General features: G+C 33.2%; 1 protein-coding gene across 1 annotated transcript; it reads right to left on the bottom strand.

The window, feature by feature from the left end:
- Positions 1-14,257: 14,257 nt before the first annotated feature.
- Positions 14,258-20,479, bottom strand: LOC114712645 (C2 and GRAM domain-containing protein At1g03370-like). The gene is made up of 9 exons (XM_028897196.1): positions 20,143-20,479; positions 18,323-19,570; positions 17,537-17,719; positions 17,129-17,412; positions 16,907-17,023; positions 16,371-16,633; positions 15,477-15,645; positions 14,526-14,798; positions 14,258-14,449 (listed from the first exon to the last, which is right to left on the bottom strand). The coding sequence occupies exons 1-9, from the start codon at positions 20,477-20,479 to the stop codon at positions 14,258-14,260; spliced, it is 3,066 nt and encodes a 1,021-aa protein (XP_028753029.1).
- Between the last annotated feature and the right edge of the window lie 662 nt (positions 20,480-21,141).

Raw genomic sequence — 21,141 nt, 5'->3', positions numbered from 1 at the left:
GAAAAAACCATATAAAGATTGGGTTATATCACCAAACAGAATTAATAATTACTAAATCATACAATCTTTCAAATTTCAACCCCAAACCACCTGAAACAACCTCTATCCAATGTGTTTCAACTAAGTTTAACATCAAAACCTCCTTTTCCTAACCTTATATAATTTCGACTAGCACCTCACCATAGGAAAACATCATTTTCAACCATTCAAACCAAGAAATCAAAGCAAGAAATGAGGTAGAACAACCTACTAACGTTGGATCTAAGCTTGGTTGACCAAAGGTGGTAGTTTTCCTCTTGATTGCACTTCAAGAAATAAATTGGCAAGAGTTTCCCTAAGGTGGCTAAAAGTGGCATCTTGCAAGGGGAGGGAATGTCTATTTATAAGCCAAGTCTCATACAATTGCCATCCAAGATCAAGCAAATTACCATGATGAGTTGTCACTTCCCTATGCCTTCTTGCAACCTTTTCCAACCTTAAAATAATTCTAATTGAAATTGATTTTCCAAAGTCAAAATCCTCTCTACCTTTGGCTTGACATGTGGCACCCAAATCCTTTCCATTGGTGGCTTGAAGAGTGGCAACTTGAGAGCCAAATAAAAGACAAGAGAGAGCTTTTTACTTTATCAGTGCACTTTGCTCTAAGATTAATTCTTATTCTATAATTACAGTATCCTAGTCACTACAATTATTTCTATCAGATCCATAGCCCATTCTTAACATTTTTCTCTTCCCAAAATGCCCTCCTTTTTTACCATCCCAATTTTCTACTAATTACAAAGAAGAAAACTATTTTTCTTTCTATAGCGCTTTCTTGACTCGGCAAAGCCATTAAGAAATTTTTGAGCATTTAAAGGGCTCTCTTCTACTTCATAATCTCTTATAATTCCTTGGGATACCTTGTGAATTTTCTTGGAATTTAATTTTCCTTAAAAGTATTTATTTGGAATTTTTCAAATAAAAGACCTCAATTTGGCTTAATTAGACTTTAAATTCCTTTATAATTTTTCTAGAGGTAATTTAGGTATAAAATCACTTATACACTATCATATAATTCCTAAGGTACATTATTCCTATTTTTTCTCAATTTTCTGAGGCCCTAAGATATTTTCCCATAATTAAATTTGACCAATTTTTCTTAATTAGTCAAGCTTTTAAAAATAACTAAAAAATCATAATAAATATTTCCCATCAAAATTCTTCCTTTTAAAAATTAATATACTATATAAGGGACCTTTCTCTAATTTCCATAATCATTCCATAATTTTTAGGATTTTTTAACATATTTTCCAAAATTATATAATCCTGCCCACAACCTTTAGGGAATTGTATTTTTGTCCTGACACTATCTTAATTTTAAGAATTGTGTCCTCCTATATCTTCCTATTATTCTGGCCCTTAAATAAATGCCCAATATCCTTACTAACAATAATCATGCTAAACATGCAATGCAAGAATGCCATATGTCACTAACTAAATATCATGCCTACTTTCATGCTCATATGCCATGAAAAGGGAGTAAGTAAACATATCATTCTACCACTCATCATTGCATAAAGCCAAGACACGTTATGCATAGAGTTAATCATATTATCATCTATCTAGCTCTACCACATCATGGCATAGAAAAATCAAGCAACACATAGTAAAACAAGCAAAGCAAGTTAGCATTCAAATTGCAAGTTCATTGCTACCTCTTTATATCCCAAGTATTCGGCCTCTTCTCTTCCTCCTTGCTCCTCTTTGTTCTTTTGATCAATGCCCACCAATTTATGCATAAATACATGCCACATTATGGACAATATCACATAAAGTACCATTAGGTATCAAGACAACTCTATAACCTCCTTTTTTTTTTTTTTACTTTTGACTTTAATTTTCCATCTTTGTTTTGACAAGTCTCAAGAGCCATTCCTACATAATTTTTTTATGTAGAATTCAAATATCAACTTGGTTTTATCAAAACCAAACTCCTCCTTATAGCGTTAAGCTTAGTTGAATAGGATACATATTAGGGTTAGAATTTTTATTTTTGATTCCAACGTTCTTGGCTCCTTAAGATGAGTATTTCTGCAGCAAAACCTCCCCCTTTAGAGTGCCAAATAACCAAAATTTGAAGGGCTTGGGAGGGGTAATTATAGACACAATGTAGGCCTCCCTCTTGCTCCAAGTGTCCCACAAAACTCTGGGTTAAAAAGCCATATGTCTACTCCCTTAAGCTGCAAAAAATTGGAGCAAGCCAAGTGTCCCATGTAATTAAATGTTTATGATAAACCATGTGCTAATTTTCCATTATTATATTCATTAATCATGTCATTTGGGCCACAAAAATTTTGGACATTCCTGGCTGAAAATCATTCTTAATGGGCTAGAGAAAGAAGGAAGAAGTATTACCTTTCAACTCCCAACATTTCCCAACTCAATTTCACTGTATCAGCTAAAGTTCCTGTCCAATTTTCAATAATATTTTTGGACTTCTAAAAATTTATTTCTACCTACCTAAAATCATATTTGAATATAGAAAGGTCCTCTGAATTTTTTTAGAATTTATTTTAACCTCTAACTACCTATACTAAATTTTCTTTGAAATCGGGTTTTACTGATAAGATTTCAGAAATAATTATTCTAAAATTAATTCTATCATTTCTAGATCCTAGAAATAATTTTATATTCTCAAATAAACCTTTAAACAATTTTCTCATTTTTTTTGAAATTATTGAGGCCTCCATATATTTAAAATAATTGTTTCCAGCCAATTTTTTACTGTTTTACCGGAAAAACCTCTGTTTACAGAAAATTCTATAATAAATTTTTTCATGCTAATTTCACTTTCAGGGACTGAAATATGGTTTCAAACTCTTTAATTTATTTTTCTATAATTTTTTGGAAATTTTCTATAATGTTTATCCAACTTTCCCATTTTTCCCTCCTAAACTGATAATTTCAAAAATGTCAGTCCAGGCAAGGATTGGATCTCAACTCAAAAGTTGTTTTGGCTTTGAATCTACTTTACGACTTGCCTCTTTGTCTAATTTATTATTCACACTCCTACAGTTAAAACTAGTGGGATGTGACAATTCGGGCTAGGCTTAGGCTAAAAAAAAAAGACTATAATAGGCCAAAAGCCAAGCTCAAGCCGATTTATTGCATGGCAAGCCTAGTCTATCAAGGAAAAAGCCTAGCCTGGCTTGTTTTCACCTCTGTTTATAGGCTTGTTGGTAACTGAGGCTTAAACCAAGCTCTTTTTACAATTCTCATCTCATGTCATTTGGAGATTTGTCAATACTAGCCCTCAACTCATTTGATATAATTTACGAAGTAAATATGCATCTCTTATGCTATACAACTAGGTCATCTTGTGTAACTTCTCCTTAGTTATCTATTATACATCAATTGGAACCATCATAATGCATTTCCAGGCGTTTCCGGGTGAAAAATTTCAATTTCAAAATTTTACACTTAATTCTGTCCGTACACTATTCATCCGAATTTGGGCCAACTTTGAAAATTCATAACTAATTTTAGACAAATTGAAATGAGGTGATTCTAATTTTTACAAGAAGCTTGCTAAGAGTTCTATAGTGAAAAAATATTCATTAGACTCAATTCCATCTAGAACAATACCAGAAAATTCGACAACATGTACTGTTCATATGGTCAATTTTCAAATTTTTAAGATTTTAGCCCAACTTTGGAAGGCCATAACTCCTAGCACACAACTCCAAATTTAGTGTTCTACCACTTGATTTAAATCTAAAAATGAGATCTATGTGTCTATAAAATTTCAGGTCCATATTCTGCCATTTGCTTATTATTTTATGTGGCACAAGAATACATCTTTTTAGTGTATTTTTATCCCCTAAACCATATTTTCTTCAATTTTCCTTCCTCTTTTTCAATTGTCATTCATTCTAACACATCGTACCATGATTATAAACCACCATACAACATTATACTTTACATAATGTTAGAGTATTCCATATTCATAATTCATTACAAACTTATAACGAAGTTTAACAAAATACAACATAACTTAATATATTATCACAAAATCTTCATGGCCTCCCTAGCTCATGCCAATTCTTTTCCCTTATCCATACTTGGTCCACTCCCTATTGATGAATAATTTAACACTAGGGGGTGAGATTTCATAGAAATCTCAGTAGTAGTGAACTATAATCATCATGTTAATCAAGCCATGCATAATGTGATATGTCATAAAACTTCAAGACATCCTTAAGTCACATAAAATCATATTTTTCATCAAATCAAGAGAGGAATCAAACACACTTTCATATTAACATGTTGTCATGCATTTGGCCAGAGCATATCAAATGTCATAAAGTCAACAATTTCCATAAAACAAATCTATTAAACCAAAACAATCCACATAGCACATCAACCAAGCTAGACAAGCAAATTATAAATTCAATGCTACCTTTCAAGCTTAATAGGTTTCGGCCTCCCTGAAGTAATTATCCTCCCTTTGTATCCTCTTTCCAAAACCTATTGATTCAAGCATAAATACAAGCTACATTAACAGCTAAACAATTCAAACACACACTTTATCTTTAACCTAACACTCTTCCCCTTTTTCTTTGATTTTTAACAATATAGTTCATCCTTTAGAATCAATGATCTCTTGGCTCAGTCCTATACAATTTTTCATGAGAATCCAAATATGGAATCAAATTTTTAAAAATCAAACTTCTTCCCCATGAATTCATCTTGGCTGAATAGGCAGTGTAATCTTCCAAAAATTCCATTTTTGATTCCAATAATTTTAAACACTTCCCAATAGTTATATCCCTACACAAAAACATGTTTTAAACCCATTGGAATTAAACTCCTAGAACCTTAGGCGGATTTTATTCCAAAAACCAATCCATACACCACTTAATATTGCTTATTCCACTTAGTATTTAAGGTTCTATCGTTCCCTAACATCACATGATCCATTAAAATTTTGGGCAACATATACACTTGATTTTTCAATTCAAAACCCTAACTAAATTAATGTAAAACTTAGAAATAAGGATGCTTAAGCATGCCTTGATGTTTTCTTAATATAAGCTGAATGATTCCTTGCTCAAAACCTCCACAAATTCAGTCTCCCTTGGTCTAAAATGAAAATGGCAGCACCTCCCCTCTTTTCCCAATTTTTCCAATATTTGTTTGTATTTTAGGAGGGGGTATTTATAGAAAAACCAAGCTTCCTTCCCCTCTAATTTTTGCACATCCAAAATGGTTGAAATAAGGTGAGTTGGCAGCCATCAAATGCCTCATAGCTTTAGATCTATCCATGTGTCCATGCTCTAGATTATTCCAACAATTATCCCTTAATTTGCATTTTATTTAATTAATTATGTGGAGTGGCCAGCAAGCAAAAAAATTGGCCCTTATTAGCCTCAATGTAGGCCCCAAAAATGGCTTGGTCTGGTCCAAAAAGATGGCTTACATCCCAAATTAAAATCCCAAACCAATTTGAAACTTTATCGGTTACTATTCACTAGTAACATTCCATAATTTTTTTAGACCTCCAAAAATTTATTTCTCTCCATGATAATTCATCTTTTAATATGAGAAAATTATCTGAAAATTTTATAATTTTCACCACCTCTAGATATTTATTTTGAATTTTCTCCAATTAGGCCTCTATTAGTGTTACTGTGGGAAAATAAATTTTCTAAAATTAATTCCTGAGCTTCCAAGGCCTAAGACCAATTTTATAAATTCAAATAAATATTTAGATGATTTATCCATATTTTTTCCAAATTTATTGAGGCCTCTAACTAATTAAAATAATTATTTTCTTCCTATTTTTTAATATTTTCCTAAAAAACTTTTGTTTATGGGAAATTCCGTAATAATTTATTTTCACCATAATTTCACTTTTCAGGCCTCAATCGAGTTTTCAAAGCCTCTAATTTACATGTTTCCCATTTTTCAGGAACTTTCTAGAATTTTTCTAAAATTTTCCCATTTTGCCCTTTCTAAATTGATAAGTACGAAAATGCCAGCCCGAACCTTATCGGGATTTCACATCAGAAGTTATTTCATCTCCCCATCTAGTTCCTACATTGGCTCTCATCCCAATTTTTAACTTCCTATATCTAGGTGAAATTTCTCGGGATGTGACATCTTGGGTATAGTGAATGTGTCGATTGTTAAATGTACTTATAGTTAGGAATGAACTTCTCTTATCTTTGCATGTACTGAAATTGTCTATGGACAACTATCTATAATGCACTTCACAATAGTATTTTCTTTATTGTTCTTCACAAATTGATATGCAAAATTGTTTGCAAGGCTATGTTTGTATAATGCCTTCTAAATTCCACAGTATGAGGAACTGTAATCCAGGTGAACACGTGCTTCTACTTTGAATATTTTTTTCCCTCTATCATTGGTGGTGGCAAACTTTCTACACATTGGAGGGCCTTTGAAAATTGTGAGAATTACAATAAGATCCCAAAGAAAAGAAAATAATTATTAGCAAGTCCCAATAACAAGTGAGCAGTTGTCATTTACTACTCTTGAACTTGTCATTGCAAGCAGGTCTATTGTCATTCATACTTTTTAGTAATTATATTTATTACTTGGGACTTCATTGCAATTTCCCATGGAAATTTACTACTCTTGAACTTGTCATTGCAAGCAGTGAATATAGACGGGTGTTGCGGTGCCTACTACAGGATGGCAAGCTTCTTGGGAAAGACTGGGCACCGTTGCAGTGCCTTGTATAGAATGCCTTTCCTTCCTTTTTGTTGGAGATGCCGTGGCATGTTGCTTCGAGCGCCATAGTAGACGGTGCTTTTTCAGCCTCTCTATCCTCAGTCTTCTGTCCTTACTCGTTTCAGGTCCTTGATCTTCCTCTGATCACCCAAAATTGGTTGAATCGTTCTCCTTGTCATTCATTTTCGAGCTCTTGCTATTTACTGCACAAAAAATCCTAGAAGCATTGCACAAATAATCCCCAATTGTTAGTATAAATCAAAGTTTACTTTATCAAGATATATTTTCTAGCTTTAAGGGAATAACCATGCACAATTAGCTTCCAAAACCTAAAAAAGAGTGTTAAAATAAGTTGAATGATTAGGAATTTTGAGAGGTTATCAATGTGTTTTAGTTTTCTACCTCAAAATTCCATCTAAGAGGAGAGAGTGAGATTCCATTTGGAAGAGTTAACAAATAATCTATTTTGCATGCCCAAGTTAGGTTTATGAAATTGACAAGTTAGCCTTCAGGAAAAAAAATAAGAGACAAGTTTCTAGCTCTCAATTACATAATACATATCCAATTCTTAGCTTACTCTTTAGTATTGTCTACTTGCAAAGGTTTTTGAATTCTTTCCTACTCTTACTAACATGAAACCACTACTATTGTTATACTCAATTAGTTATGTTGGAGGGATTTGAATTGGCTCCCCCTAATTGTATTTCACCTGAGATAAAAGAAAAGATAGGTAATCTGGATAAGTGCAAATTTTATAATTAAGTAGGTGTAAATTTTAGGATATATATAGTAGATTAAATTTATAGATATTTTATACATATTTATTTTATTTTATATATTTTTCTCCTAAATCTAATTTTCAAGATAAAAAGTTATCTTTTCATAAAATCTCCTTGTATCTTTTATATTTTGTGGATGATGTAAAATAAAATAAAAGATTTTGAAGAAGTTATTAGTTGTCCAAAGCATAAGAGAGAAAGAGAGATGGTGGATGCATGAAATTAGGGCTAGATATGGATAAGCAGGGCCCTTACTACCAAAGTGGTAAGATCTTATTCATATCATGTAAAGATTCCCACCAAACATGATAAATAATATTTTGAATTTTGAATATATTTTATAATTTCACAATTTAAAATATTCCAAACAAAGAAATATAAACACTATACCACAAATCTACATATCTAATCTATTATTCCATATTTTGTTATAATTACATAATCAAACACAACACAATAGGTCCTCATGCAACGTCCATGATCCCACACATCAATAGCACACGTTACTAGCAGATAAATGCTCAAACAGATGTTGGGGTGAGCGTTTTTGCAAATGAACTTTTGGGTAAAAAGATGCCTAACGCTGAAGCTAATTTTTTGAGCTTTTGCCGTCACAAATGTGGAGAGAGAAAAGATGGTAATGAAAAAAGACAAAATTACCCCTAACAAACCCAATAATTTGATACTACATATTCTTAATATAAGAGTTAGATAACTAATTTAAAGATATTAATAAAATTAATTAAGTTACTTATTTGTAATAAATTGATGTTGTCTTGTCTAAAATATTTTTTGTTAATCATGTGCAATAAAACTACCCATTAATAAAAACTCCTTAATATATATAATCATTACAGGGATTACTTGAGAACAAAATAAATAAATATTTTATAATTTCACAAATAAACTATTTTTATTTTATCATAATAATTTTAGGTTTTTTTTAACAATTATCAAATTAAAAATATAAAATTTCAAACACTACTATTTAATAAAGTCTATGTCCTTTTCAGTCATTTTACAATTAAACTAATTTTTTTTATTAATCATCCAAACAACTTTTAATTTTTTTAATTGACTTTTTAAAAGCACATATCCAAACATAAATCACATTACACTAACTGACTTTTACTCTAACTTCAGTTACAAAAGTCAGTTGAGTTAGAAGTTAATTTTGCCTAACGCCAATTCAAACATACCCTACTTAAGTCTTAAAATATTTCATTCTACTATATATGTCTATATATATAACATATATATTAAATACAATTATATATAATAAATATATGTATATTATATATATTAAATATAATTAGATATATACACACACTTTGAATAGGACTAAATAGGTAAGGTAGCATTCTTTGCTCGATAACCAGGCCAGCACGACAAATGTTCTGGGCTAAATTTTAGCAGGCTTGGGTAGGTATTGCAGGCTTTTAAGCCTCATGAATACTCTTACATGACATGAAGAAGTGGGGTCTTGGATCACAGTTTTTGCTAAACAGGAATGGGTTACTCAGTGCAATATTCACCCAAATCCAAAAAGTCATAAGTGACGTAATTGGGGATTATAAATAGGGAAAATTTCACTGTAGGACCGCAGAAGACAATTAATTTCAAAGAGCCCCCAAAACTTTCTGAAACTTCACTGCAGGACCAAGGGGGCAAACTGATATTAATTCCACAAAGAAAATGACGCTATTGCCCCTCATAATACTTATTGCAGGGTGACATGTAAATGGATTAATTTCAGTTGTAAATAAAGGTATGTATGTTGCAAATTGACTAGTCCCACTTGCAAATGGGCTCTCTCACACTTATTCACTCACAGGCACCTTTTTCAGGTGAATGAGGTGATATGTAAATGGACTAATTCTAATTGTAAATAAATGTATGTATGTTGCAAATTGACTAATTCCACTTGCAAATGGGCGCTCCCACACTTGTTCACTCACGGAGACCTTTTTCAGGTAAAGGAAGTGACATGTAAATGGACTAATTTCAGTTGTAAATAAATATATGTATGTTGCAAATTGTCTAGTCCCACTTGCAAATGGGTTGTCCCACACTTGTTCACCCAAACACATTCTTCAGGTGAAAAAGGTAATATGTAAACAGACTAATTTTAATTGTAAATATATCTATGCATGTTGTAAATTATCTAACCTCACTTGCAAATGGGTTCTCCCATACTTGTTCACATGAGGGGCAATAGGGTTATTTTCTTTGTGGAATTAATATCAGTTTGTCCCCTTGGTCCTGCAGTGAAATTTCAGAAAGTTTTGAGGGCTTTTGAAATTAATTGTCTTCTGCGGTCCTACAGTGAAATTTTCCCTTATAAATATATGTTAAAAGTCCTATATCCAGAGGACACGGGAGCCCCAACTTCAGATGTAAATAGAGATCCTAGGAGGTCACTTTGGAGGCATCCAATCACAATTCTAAACTATCAAGTGTGAGATTAATAGAGTTTATTTACTCTTTAATTTCTTGTTATGCTTATCATAATTGAGAATTTTAAAATGGTGATATTTATGAATTTATTTACGTGTTTCTAAATTTTCTAGTTAGGATAAGGATATATTCCATTAAGGAAGCTAGTTTCTATTATTTTTGTTTTAACTCTTTTGTGGATTTTTATTTATAGATATATTTTGGTTTTTTCAATTATATCCATGTTTCTTGCTCTTCATTCTGATTTTATGACTGGCCACTATTCAATCAAATCGATGGTTAAACTTGATGGATTAGAAGGTGAAGTAGATATAGAGAAATATAATAGATATAAATATATAGAGTAAGAATGGTTCTAAATATTTATGCTGAACTATATCTCCATGGTTTAATTACGTGATTAGGTATCGTGGGAATAAATTCAATACTAAGTAAAAAAGGACAAATAAAGTGAGAGGATATTAGAACACCTTAGGAATATTTATGACTATAACAGAATAAAGAGTCAATTTAAAAGATAGAAATTAGCTATCTATAGGGAGATTCTTGAACATCAATGTTTCAAGTAATTGATTCTTCTTCTTATAATTAATTATCTTTTTCCTTTTCTGTTATTTTCAATTTATTCTTTTAAATAATTTATTTTATTGCAACTTTTTTAATTATTAATTAGTATAGAATCAATAAAAATACAACCTTCCAGTAAGTATGACCCTAGAATACTTTGAAATTTATTATTACATCGATTTCATACACTCGTGAGTGATCACTATGTCATTTCAATATCATCTGCAAGATCGAATAATGTCACTCCATCATAACTAACTGTATACTTCATATTAAACCCACTCCTTCCCTTATATAAATCTATTGCTACCAGCCTTCTTAGTTCTTTATATGTCACTTTTATGTTGTCAATCTTCTACTGATAGTCCTATCTTTATATATTGCTTTTCCCTCTAAATTCTTCATGTATTTACCTCCTACATAGAAAAAGTAAAATAATTACTTTTCAGAAGTGCTAGCCATATGAATATCTGCACATATTACATAAATTTTAATTACTTAAACTCAATATAAATTTACAACAACAGTTACCAGATTTACAACATAAAATTAACATTCTCACCACACAAATTCTGTATAAATTAGTTTAATGCTATCAATGTCTCTGCACTTCGTTATTATGTAAGTTTCAATTACTTGGCAAAAGTTAAACCAAGTAAAAATTTACAACTATAAGTATCACTTTTACAACACAACATCAGCATTTTCCCAACACAAGTTTTGGACCAGTGAGTTTGATATCATCAATCTCCACCACTTGTACCCATTCGTTCAAATTACAAACAGCGAAAATAACATAACTGCTAGCCATATCACATATGCGTCTTTACACTCCATCTTATGTAAATTTTGATTACTCAACAGAAGTTAAATAAAGTATGGTTTTACAGCTAAAGTCAACATTATTTACAGCATAACATTTGTACTTTCACAGCACAAATTCTGGACAGGTCATTTTAATACCATCAATGCCCACCACCTTCACCCATTCATTCAGAATGCAAACTAAATGCCATACCCGTGTCAAATAACCCAATCCTTTCATACGGACATCATAGACTATACGCTACCATCAATGTTTTTATCCACACAACATCTATCTAAATATCATCTAGTGAATTCATATTACCACTTTATTAATGCATTTATTACACTTCAACAAAATTTAACACTGTCAAATCTCTAAAGACTAACATTTTAAAATGGACTAAATTTTAGAGATTAAAAATAACAGGTTTGAAGTTAGAGGATCAAAATCAAAATGAACCCAAATTTTAAGGACTGAAAGTATATTAACCCTTCTTTTTTAAATTAAACCTTTTTAAAATGTTTTTGCTCAACCTAATTGCAAGCATGGTTGTAGCAATTGATTTGTTTTTGCCTTAATCCCCATAGGAACGACATTTTCTGTTTTTTTTTGGGAAAACCATTCTCCTAGTCCTTATAGTTTTAGTTAGTTTTGAATTAGGTCCTTAAAACTTTTTTTCTTTTTATTAGATCCTTTAAGTTTTTTTGTTAAATTCTTAGCTCCTTCCGTTAAAACTTCTGTTAAAGTGGTGTGAGATGTTTGGACCAAAAAAAAAAAAAAGTGGTATGAGATGGTGTCCCGCTGGAATTATTTTATTAGTTGGACTAAGCATCCAACTAGATTTCATACCCAGTTTTGTCATGGGTCGCATATTTCGCCGGAGTTTGCTAACCATCCGGCTACATTTTATGCTAACGTCGACGCCTATACACACTCCCTCACTTTCATTCCCAAAATGTGTTCAATTCACTCTCCCCCTTCATTCGTCTTCCTTCCAGATCGAAAAAATTTGAGTGGAATGAGAGCACAAACGGGATCGTCGGAATTGGATCACAAATGTTGCAACATGGCTGTGAATCAACACGTCCTCCTTTGCCTTCTTGTACAGGTACAGCACCAGCGACTTAAACTTCATCGCCTTCCACGCCACCGACCTCCCCAACACAGATTCCTCTCGTGTTGTTAAATTCTCCGGCTGAAGGAAGCCAAATATATTCCAAATATTCAATTCTTCAATTCAACTACAGTACACTCCCTTGCCATCAAATAACTATTAATACTAAGGCATGTCGCTCATTTCTCTTTCATCACTCCAAATACGGCATTGTATCAATTTGAGGTCGAACTAGAAGAAAACACAGGAATAATTTGAAAAGAAACCATCAGATCCTATTTCGTTTCTATCTTCTCAAGTTGGAAGAATGGGATCAACTGATTTGGGGATGAAGATTGTCCATGGCGAGGCTCAGAGGCTGTTTCTCTATGGATAGATGGCAAGGCTGGTTTTATACTTGAAGACATTCCTCATTTCTCTGACTGTATTCCTAATCTTCCCTATCTCTTCTTATTATGCCCTATCTTTACTCTTTGTTTACAGAAATCGAATCGATACCCCTCTCAAAATATAGTGGTGCTTGTTTGAGTTTGTAGATATGTACACTTCGTCAGCGTCTGGTCTTTGAAGTGATGAGAAGACAACAAAGATTGTTTTAAATAATCTATTAATACAATTAAAAAGATAATAAATAAATATTAATTTTAATTTCCAGCTGGATACTTAGTCAAAACCCATTTTGACAAAATAGTTCTAACTGGACACCATCTCACGCCACTTTAACAGAAATTTTAACGGAAGGAGCTATGAATTTAACCAAAAAAATTTAAAGGATCTAACAAAAAGAAAAAATAGTTCAAGGATCTAATTCAAAACTACTTAGAACTATAGGGAGTGGGAGATTAATTTTTCCTTTTTTTTTTACTACTCTTGTGAAGACTTGTATGCTTATGGTTTACATTGGACGGCAAAAAATACCAATAACAACAATTTGGCCGTCAACAACTTCACTATAGCCATTGAATACAACCCATAATTGCGGTGGTAGTGACAAATTCCCTATATTAAGTTAAATGACAAGTGAAAATTAAGCTGTCAGATGCACTTAATATTTCCTTGCCACCCACGTTACATTATATATTTCATTTACTATACATTACTTACAGCCATTCTTCGGCCCAAGAAAAAAAATAGAGGGTTCAGACTAAGTGAAAAAGAAAAAAAGTATCATTCTCGTACGTTTACAATCAATTTCAAGATGGGTCTGGACAATTGCAAATCCTTCTTTTGTATCTTTTTGTTTTGCAATTATGATTTGCATCTTTTAGTTCTTGGAGTTCAGGGAGGTTGAGTGGTTCAGGGTGGTGCGAGAAAGATTTGGTCTAATATCAACACAAAGAAGAACGGAATCCCTTATCCTCATTGTTCATCCTGAAACCTAACAACCACGCAAACAGAATCCCCTGCCACGAGTAATCACTCTAACCTGACACGATGATTGCAGTTTTAGCAAATTTGATAAGTTAACATTAAATCACAAAAACCTATTTAAGGTTGCAGTATCAGTATGAATATATTCATCAATATTGATTGAGTCTACTGATTATTTAAAGAACAAGTTTACCTAAGAATTTCTCTTGATTGAAGAACAAAACCGCTCACATCAAGTCACTCGCCACCAAAAGAAGAGAAGTAATTTCTAGTAGGGTCAGACCAATTGTTTCCCACTAAAAGTACTGTCTGTCGGAGAAGTTAGGATTTTCATTGAACTAACCTTTGAACCAAATTAGGCTCTGTTGAAGAATGCGGATAACATTTGTGGGTTGTGGTAATACAAGCCACGCGATGATTTGTCTGCTATCTTGATGAGAATTCCTTCTCAATCACACCAAAAGTCAACTTCAAACGTTCTTGCAGACCTTTCAAGATGTTCTTTGAAGTCTTTTTATGATGCTTTGAACTTTTTAGCCATTCAATTCCATAGTAAACATGTACTTTGCAACTTTTTTTTGCAGGTACATCTTCAAAAACTTGGTAACGAAGGTGTAGCTGTGAAAATTTATATATCAGGAAGGTAGATATGCATGGAAAATCATGAAACGAAACAGAAGTTGGCAAATCTCACGTTGAAGTATTCACTTAGAGGAACTCCATGAAGATTCATAACCTCTTCCAAGAGCCAACCTTTTCCATCTGGAAGACCAGTTCTTTGCTGGGTACTAGTTACTTCACCTTTGAAACGTGTATTACTTTTGTCAAATTTGTAATATAGTGCCCTCTCATAGGTATCATTATTCTCCGATACCCAAGGTGTGAAAGAATAATTAATGCAACCAGATTTTTCCATGAACCGACGGTCCAAATCTCCTCCACTAAATAACTCCATAAAAAAGCTGGTCTAAATTAACCAAAGTGATATAGTCAGACAATAACATTTGAAAATTTCTACTGAAAACCATGGAAGGAACCAATGAGGTACATAGTTATGATGATATGTAAAATATTGATTGATTAATATATGCATGTCAAGCGTGTGTCTACTCTCTTTAGGTTAGCTTAACTGACAAGAAGAGATAGCATCTCTCTTGACCAGCTTGCATTTAATTCCTTCAGGGAACAATATGAGAGAAATACTTGCTCTAGTTTTAAATGTAGCAGCTAGATAACTAATTTACAAAGATCAAGACAATTAATTAAATTGTTATTTGTTAAAAAAAAAATGTGTTGGTTTTCTTAACATATCTTGTTTGATCATTTACATCGGAAACTACCCCCCATTGATGAAAATCCCCCTTTAATATGAACAATTAATAAGATAGTTTGGAAAACAAATTATAAATTTGGAAGACGAAATAGATTGGGTCTTACATTTAGGACTAATGCAAAACTTTCAACAAGCTCTTACATTTAGGACCAAAAAGAGTATCTCCTAAATGATAATGTGTTATACCAATGCAGGTGACACCTAAGAAGGATGTAACCCAAACTAAATTCAAGATTACCCAGACCTTAAAAATTAAAAAAGTATCACGAGTATTTCACAAGTGATTTAGTGAGTGTGAGAGAGAGAGATTACAGGGACTGGAAGAGTAGAACAATGAACCTCAGACATGTTAACGTCATCAAGGTCAACGAATGATCCATTCTCTTCACTTGCAAGGCTTTTGCTTTCAGAGTCATCTTCAACCATCTGATCTTTTTGTTCAGGACTGAAGGATCTGGTCTTCCAAACAGCCATGATGGTCCTATGTCAGCACCAGAACATTTTCTTAGTAACATAAATGATCTTATATGTTGTAGTCCATCTTAGTACCATTTCGAATAATGTCTTGCAAATATCAAAAGTACATTTCACAGTATACTAGCACGCATTACTATGAATCTTGGAAGAAGTTTGATGTAGAGTTCAAGTACAATGTAGTGCAGGCTGATAAAATGCAAGCCAATGCACATGTGTTTATTCCGGTGGAAGGTAGCATTGTCCGGTACAAATAAACATTTACCAAGAAAATAAGTAGTCTGACATATTTCTCGCACTGGATAACAATTTAGAATCACAAAAGACTTAAAAAAAAAAGATGAAGAAAAAAAAAACCCAAACACTTTGATCTTCCAATTTTGTTAAATTATTACTGTGTATTAATTTACAAGTCAACAAGGTTTGCAAATGCCCATGGGATTAAAGGACTTGCACAACTTTCTAGTACATCAACAACAAAAGATTTCAATAACAAATGCCAATGTGACATAAATTCAATCTCAAAATCATCTATCTCAATTGTTTGAGATCAACACAGCAAGAAAAATATACAATGATGAAGATCATTTACAAATGTTGCTGTGAGCTTCAGTAAAGTTGTGCCTTGAAAATCAATAAAATCATATAAGAGAATAGAGTTTCATAGAAGTCGCAAAGAGATATATGAAAAAATTACTTCACACAAACATTCATGAGTTCTTTTCCTTCTACCTGTAGGCAACATTAAAAGATACAAAGGATTGGAAATGGAACTTTAGCCTGCCTTCTTCATCTTGTGACTTTGCACAATGCCTTGCATCCATACCTCTGCCAGGTTGAAGAGTTATGGAAATTATTGGACTCCCCATTGACGCAAATGTGGGGCGAATGACCTGGATGTCGTCAATGTCATCCCAAAGCAAGAAGAATGTAGTTTTGCGTCCAAATATATTTGCATGGAATCCAATAATTCTTACTGAGAGGAAAATCCGACCCTGCAAAAGAAAATGACAACACCAGTGAGTGCACATATTAGTCATTAAACATAACCGAACTCATTGTACATTAATGCTTTTGTCAAGAGACTACAGGATGTTAGAACAACTAACTTGTAAAAAAGATTGTTATTTTTAAGTATTCAATTTTGTACTTTCAAATTTCAGGAACTAAAGTTGAATAGACCTACAAGAATGGAACCAAATTATTAACTAATTCAAAGATAAGTCATGTCTTTTAAACTCAAAATTCAAACAAACTACAATACAAACCTGCATGGGCATTTTTCTTTTTAAATAGCAGGCAAAATCATTGATTAGAAATTCTTCATGCGGAAGCCCAAAGAGTTTCTGAAAGGCTGAATTTGTCTGAGGAGATCGCAAATTAATCTACGAATTTTCCAAGAGGGAAAACATAAGCCAAAATGAATATTGTGAATACATAAAGAGAAACAAATGGATGACACACACAGTTGGACACACATAATTACATACCTTCTTTCCCACTTCTTTCTCCATTTTACTTATATATTGTTTTATAACACTACCACCTCTTGTGTTATCCAGGAAAATTCTTAAGTGCAGCTTCGACTGGCTTGCCAAAGCAAACTTTCCTTCAAGGGGGACCCATATATCAGCAAGGTCTGAGATGTTTGTTTTCAGAAAATTTATTTTAGCTTTTCCTAGGGATGCAGTTTCATCAAAAGGTCCATCAAAATCAAAAACTTCCACATTCAGCACAGATGGAGGGTCCTCCATTGCATCGAATTCAAAAACTTCTGCAAACGCAAGTAATTTTCGTAAGCAAAAGGGGTAAAAAAGCATATACTATAACATACAAGGACAAGTCTTAACTTATAAGCATAACCCATGGATCATTAAATAACAACACAATACATTCACCATTCCATATAGGATCAGAGTTCTGAAACTTTGTGGAGCTGGTTCTAGTTCTCCCATTGCAAGAAAAAACCACATATGGATCAGAGATTCCACTTGAATTGACAGAAGCTATATTGCTTCCTTCAATCAAGGCAACAGTAAGCAGCCAACCATCTCCTTGTGCTTTAATTCCATGATCACTACCTAAAATCGGAGTAAAGAAAATTGAAGACATTAGCTAACCCCATAAGGAAATCACTTGATCGATGAGATAGGTAAAAGGAATATTGTGCTTACCACTAGATTTTTGGAGGGGTTTTGGTGGGGGATTAAAGGCTTCTTGATATTTCTAAGGTTGGTTTTCATTTGGACTCTAAATATATACTCTACTGAGTAGGATTCACAAAAAGGTATTTCATCAAGCTCATAAGCAATATCAGATCCCAAATGTTGCTTTTAGTTTTCAAGAGACTAGTTACTTCCCTATATCTGAAGAACTTAGGCTTGCTTGAATAACTTCCATTTACAAGGTTTGGTGAATTTTTCTAGAGTGTTTAACTTCATTATGAGTCTTGATCATAGCTTCTAGAGGGCCTTTATTTTGACAGGATGGTAGAAGAATTAGAAAGATCTGTGTGGTTAATGCGTTTAACTCTTTGATTTAGTCTGTTTTATGTTGTTTTATGGAGATTTCTACCTCCTTTATCCATTATTGAATTTTTTTTTATTGATGATAAACAAAAATATTGAAACAAATGTGGCATATTCTGCCCAAAAAAAAAAAAAAGCCTGTAAATAAGAGACTACCATTTTGTCTTCTAGCTCGCATGAAGCGTGAAATTAAACCCAACAATTTTTCACCTTGAAGAACCAAAATAGCAGATGAAACAAATTCACCAATTGAATCTGGTAAGTCAACCCCAAGAACCTCAAGCCCTTGAACTATGCTGGGTGGAGCCATCCAAATGTGGACAAGCACATACAGTCCAATTACAACTGTTGTTACTACAGTGAAATTTGCAAAATACTGCACTGCCAGCTCCCCATCTGATTGTTTTTGGGCTTGCAGTGATGCCAAGACTTGTTCCTTACTAGAACCAAGGTCCTTTGAATCAACAGGTTTAACAGTTTCACATAACAAACTAGCATACTGATTAAAGCTTTCCTTCATTCCTTGGCGAGCCCCATTCTCTATCATTCCTTTCATCATGGTACTCTGCACAAAATTCAACCGCCATGATATCAATAAGCGTGAACATTGTTCTTCTGATGGTAACTCAGGTCCAGGAGTAATCACATAGAGTAATTCTGCTCTAAAGGTGTTCCCGTACATAACATCTGGAGTGCTAACATTGGCAAAAACAGCAAAATTGTTTACATCAGCTTTTACATATGTTTGTTCTTCATATGCTTTAACAGCTTTAACTAATTTAGTGGCAGCCTTGACATAAGTAAGTGATCTTTTCAATGACGATTCAGTACCATCATTCTCAAACTTCCATGGCCCCGCTTGTAATTCTGTAGTACCCTGTAAATCTGCCAATGACTTGGGGAAATTTGAATCAGGTGAAAAAAGTAGCGTGTTCAAGTCCTCTGGTGCTACGATATATAGTTGATCTATAAGCACTCCTCCTGGTAAATTGCTTGGAATTTCAGTCCCATTGTCCAATGATTGCATTTTTCTCACAACTTCTTCAAAAGTCTCATTATTAGCAAATTGATCCTCAATTTTGATGTCATCAATTCCAGCTTTAATACTTTCAGCCTGATCCGAGTCAGTGCTTCTCATGGACATTGAAGACATATCAGTACTTTTATTAAAAATTTGAGCTATTCGGCCAGCAAAAGTTTTTTGTGATTTCTCATCTTTAGATGATGTGATCTCATCATATCTCAAAGGCGAAGATGAAGCTGAACAGCTCGAGAAAGACCATAAAGTTGATTCACTGAATACATCAGAACATTTCCTTGAATGTGAAATTTGGTCACAATTGGGATTTGACTCCTCCAAAGCATCAGACATGTGGGTAATGAAGATACTTAACCGAATCTCTCCTATTCCAATAAAGTAAATGCATGTTACATTCTCCGAAGCAAAATGCACACAACTTTCCCAGTGGCGAACATGTGATTTAATTTACTAAGTGTTATTTATCCAAAAAATATATCTCGAAATCCATATAATAACCGCATGATCTTGGCTTGATCAATAATCAAACATGATATTGGAATAAGAAGGGAAAAGAAAAACTTGGAAGCACAAGCGTTAGAAAAAAGAAACCATTTGGTACAAGATTTTTTTTCCTTGCACCTTGTCCCTTGTGTTCAAAACTTTGGTAGTTTAATGTGGCTAAGCTTTAATAAAGAATAAAAGAAATCTAATTGTATATAACGGAATTGCGGGCATGCCATTTATGCCCTGATCAACGGTCTTTAACCGGATCCTTATTCCTTACTATGATTTCTAAAAAAAAAAAAAAAGAATATAAAACATAAAAATCCAAGGAAACGGCATTTTTCATAAGCGATGAACAAATAACAAGGTAAATGCAGCTTAGTGCAATGCATGGGAAAACATATACCAGTTACAAAGGAAAAACTGGGAAAAGTTTTGCATTATATCATACCACATTCCTTGGGTTTGGATTTCTTGCTTTTGGGTTGCAAAGAATACCAAGAAGTAAGAGATTTACTTTCCTCCTCAAAAACAAGTGAAATTGGCATCTTGAGCTGTCCCACAAAATCATCATTGAAGTACTTATCTTCATCCATGACACAAACAATTAGTTCCTCATCCAAATCCTCAACACGAAAACTAAACTCTTCGTCCCACTTGGCATTGACGCACTTCTTGAGCACTTTGGTCTTAAACTTCTGCTTTCCCAACTGTAACCGCACGTATGGATCGCTTAATCCATAATCATATGGTATTCTAGCCTCAATAACACGAACCACAAGCTTCATTTTGTACAAACCAGAATCTCGATGAGAAGATGATGGTGGTGGTTGTAATTACGCAATAAAATTGGGAGAGAAAAAAAGAATCAGAGGGAAGCTTTAAAAAAAATGTCGATTCTGTCGATGAAAATTATTGTTGTTATTGTTTTTTCCTTGTCATAAATTCATGGAGGTGAAAATGTTGAAAGAAAGAGGAAGAAAAGTAACGAGGAAGAGGAAGATCATGGGAATCTGAGGGAGGCAGATTGAACCCAGAATCCCCAAAGACACAAGAAAACGGTTAATTTTTCTGATGGGCGAGAAAAATAGGATTATTAATGGAAAATTAGAAAATCCAAAACGAGAACTTTGGGTGAGAGGGAGGCGCAGATTCAGCTTCTAAAAAGAATACTTATTTATTATTTTTAGGGAAAATTACGTACAGATCTCACAGAAGAGATTTTATTCATCTAAGGTCCTACGAAATATTAAAATTACTGACAGGTCCCAAGGGACTTTAGAATAATATATTCTATTTGTAAAATGACGTTACTACCCCTCACATTCTAAATTTACATTTGCTCTCTCATTGCGATTTACAACCTCAGCAGCGACTATTAACAACCCAATGAAAAGGTATTGACAACCTAAGTAGTATCCGTTAACAACTTACTTTATAGGATTACATA

This window comes from Neltuma alba, unplaced genomic scaffold (genome assembly GCF_004799145.2).
Source record: "Neltuma alba isolate B1F8T4 unplaced genomic scaffold, ASM479914v2 tig00011386_pilon, whole genome shotgun sequence".
NCBI lineage: Eukaryota > Viridiplantae > Streptophyta > Magnoliopsida > Fabales > Fabaceae > Neltuma > Neltuma alba.
The sequence above is the reverse complement of the archived record's forward strand: the minus strand, read 5'-3'. Positions and strand labels throughout refer to the sequence as shown.

Excerpts from the sequence above, each read along its gene's own strand:
- LOC114712645 (XM_028897196.1), bottom strand. The coding sequence starts at position 20,479 with ATGAAGCTTGTGGTTCGTGTTATTGAGGCTAGAATACCATATGATTAT. Across the intron at positions 16,634-16,906 it reads AAAGAAAAATGCCCATGCAG|GGTCGGATTTTCCTCTCAGT; the intron begins GTTTGTATTGTA and ends TTTCTTTTGCAG. Across the intron at positions 14,450-14,525 it reads CTCTAAGTGAATACTTCAAC|CTACACCTTCGTTACCAAGT; the intron begins GTGAGATTTGCC and ends AAATTTTCACAG.